Source organism: Echinops telfairi, unplaced genomic scaffold (assembly GCF_000313985.2).
Source record: "Echinops telfairi isolate 266 unplaced genomic scaffold, ASM31398v2 ScPeMD7_655;HRSCAF=1070, whole genome shotgun sequence".
NCBI classification, from domain to species: Eukaryota; Metazoa; Chordata; class Mammalia; order Afrosoricida; family Tenrecidae; genus Echinops; species Echinops telfairi.
Window position 1 is genome coordinate 22505052 of NW_022104553.1, and position 2920 is coordinate 22507971.

Here is a 2920-nt window from a genome sequence, read left to right on the forward strand (position 1 = left end):
CTCCACAACACAAAGACGTGCCGGGAGTCTTCAACCCTGTCCCATCAAAGAGCAGGACAAGTCCAGAGTGCCTGGGGGGGGGGGGGGGGGCGGGAAGAGGTGGAAGTGTCACCGGGTGCAGAACAGGTAACCCCAGGGGGGAGGCTGGGATGTCCTCAAGGCTGGAGAGCAACTGCAGCAGGTGGGATGCCTTCCCTCGGACCCCTCACTCCCCCAAGAGTTCACACCGGTTGTCCTCTCTCCCAATTCTTTATTATCCCAAATAAAAAAAGGGGTGGGGGAGGGAATAAAAAAATAAATAACATAAATAACCCAATAAATAAACAGTGGGGGTCAGGGTCAGAACCCACGGGTGCCTTCAGGAGGCATAACTGGGACTTTGCCCTCGCCAAGGCCCCACCATGCTCAGGGGGTCTGAAGAGCCCACGTCGGGGGGTTCGGGGGCGAGGACCCCTGGCGTCTCTTGGAGTTGTGGGAGCTGGCCCGGCAGCGGCAGGAAGCGGGCGGCCCAGGTCTGAGAAGAGGGGTCGCCCCCACGGGGTGGGAGGCGGAGGGGGAGGCCGTGGGTCTCAGAGTGGTACACGTTGTATCCGTCTTCTAGAAGCTTCTCCCGGAAGCTGCAGGCGGCTGGGTCGAAATGGAGCTGGTTGGGAGACAAGGAACAGGGATTATCAGAGAGAATGGGACTCCTCAGCTCCCTCCTGCTGCTGGGGCCCAGGAAGACAGCCCCCCCCCCCACCCTCATCCCCAGTCCCTCCACCCTCAGACCCAAGTCTGCTTGTCTCTGCCCCCCTCCTCTTTCAGTGCCCTAACCCAGTCGCCCCCTCTTGAGAAGAATCCAGTAACAGCCACAGGTCCCCCCTCTCCTCCTGGACTGTCCTGCAGGGCCCACCTCCTTCTTCCCAGAGAAGGTTCCAGCCCAAAGGTCCAGTCAGGACTCCTTGAGGCCGGGCAGAGGATCTGGCTACCACCCAAGGCCAGAGTCACTTCACAGGCCACGGGAAAGGCTGAGTGTCCCCACACCGGGCACGAGCCCGCCCCACGGTGGCCTGCGTGGTCAGGGGCAGGGTCATAGGGCCACAGTGTCCGCCTCTACCATTCACCCAGCCCGTGCTTTGGGGAACACGGGGATCCCTGCCTGGGCTTCAGGGGCCTCGGCTCACAAACCAGGTCACAACACCGCCCAGCCCGTGGGGTGCAAGCAGGGTGGCTTCTCGGAAGAGGGGGCGGCAGCCCAGACACTCACCGATCCGTACAGCACCCCATCAGGCCCTTGGCACAGGAAGCGGGAGGTCGTGACTCCCAAGATCTGAATGATGCCGGGCTTCAAGGCTTTCAGCTCCAAGAGGCCTGCGTGGAAAAAGTGGCCAGAGTCTTAGAGGGCCTTGCCAAGCCCTCTTCCCTCAGACCAGGAGCCCCAAACCCAGCCCCTCTCCCATCACACCAGGATTCCCAAACATAGTCCTTTCTCCTTCAGACCCCGCAGTCCAGGCCCCCAGCCTCTCCTCCCTCAGACCAGGATCCCACCAAACCCAGCCCCTCCTCCCTCAGACCAGGAGCTCCAAACCCAGCCTCTCTTGCATCAGACCAGGAACCCCAAATCTAGTCCTTTCTGCTTCAGACGCAGGAGCTCCTACCCCTCAGCCCCTCCATCCTTCAGACCAAAAAAAGAAAAGACCCCCCCCCCACCAAACTCATTGCCATTGAGTTCATTCTGACTCACAGGGACCCCTAAAGGACAGGGTAGAACTGCCCCCATGAGATTCCCAGACTCACTCTTCATGGGAGAAGGACGGCCTATCTTTTCTCCCACGGACCGACGGGTGGTTTCGAACTGCCGACCTAGTGTCGTGGCCAGCAGCCTGACTTGGAGCCCCCAAATGTACCCCTTCCTCCATCAGACCAGAACTCCCAAACCTAGCCCCTCAGACCAGCAGCCCCCAAGCCCAGCCCCTCTTCCCTCAGACCCCGGAGTCCAGGCCCCCAGCCTCTCCTCCCTCAGACCTGGGAATGGAGGTCCAGCCCCTCCTCCAAGAACCCAGGACTCCCGTCCAGCTCCCCACCCGAAGGCCAGTCCCCTGCCTGGTACTCACTCTCTGGGCTCTGGTGGGCGACGCCCCCCACTGTGCCATCCGCTCTGATCTCCAGGTGGGCCTCGGTGGTCTGGGCGTCATCCGTATAGAGGTATCGCTGCCGGACTTGGCCCCCGAATTGGAGGAGGGGGCTGGAGTCAGGGATGGGGTGTGCTCCGCAGCCTCCCAGCAGAAGGCTGGCCAGCACAGGGACCCACAGTCCCGGGGACTTCCACCCAGATTTGGTGCAACCCATTGACAGCTCCTGTCCTGGGCGAGGTCTCAGGATGGGGGGTGTCACAGCCTGGTGGTCCAGGAGGGAGAGGAGGCTCGCGGGCTGCTACTCCAGTACCCCCAAATGCCTTGCTAGTGGACTCCCAGCCAACTAGACACCCAGTTTCTAGCGATGCACACCGAAGCCACGGAATTTATACCCAGACAGACCCGCCCAGTCACCAGCCCCACACCTGACCCATGATATCTGACCTACTTGGCGGGAGCCTGGATTCCACCGTGGACAGGTCAGCTTGAGCGCATGATGCAATCAGGGGTCCTTGCAGCTGGGAGTCGGGACTTGTGGGCTTGGGGGAACAGGAGGAAGGGATGGGAATGGCAGGTGGGGCAGCAGCTGCGATTCCTGCAGCTGGAAGAGGTGGGACTGAGGGTCACGACTCCTGAGTGGGAGGAGGGAGAGGTTGAGGGCCAAGATTCCTGGGTCTGAGATGGGAGGGGGCTAAGGGGCCAGGGGGAAGGTCCAGGGCTCTTGGATCTTGATGTAAGAGGGGACGAAGCACCCAGAGCCCAGGGTCTGAGGGAGGAGGGGGCTGGGGGGCTGGGATTCCTGGGTC

The 2920-nt window shown here is 61.7% G+C and overlaps 1 protein-coding gene across 1 annotated transcript; it reads right to left on the minus strand.

Annotated features, from left to right (window-relative positions):
- Positions 1 to 238: 238 nt before the first annotated feature.
- On the minus strand, positions 239 to 2448 carry FGF21 (fibroblast growth factor 21). Its single transcript, XM_004710419.2, has 3 exons — positions 2094 to 2448; positions 1247 to 1350; positions 239 to 643 (listed from the first exon to the last, which is right to left on the minus strand). Exons 1-3 carry the CDS (start codon positions 2326 to 2328, stop codon positions 359 to 361), a joined length of 624 nt encoding a protein of 207 aa, XP_004710476.1. The 5' UTR covers positions 2329 to 2448; the 3' UTR covers positions 239 to 358.
- Between the last annotated feature and the right edge of the window lie 472 nt (positions 2449 to 2920).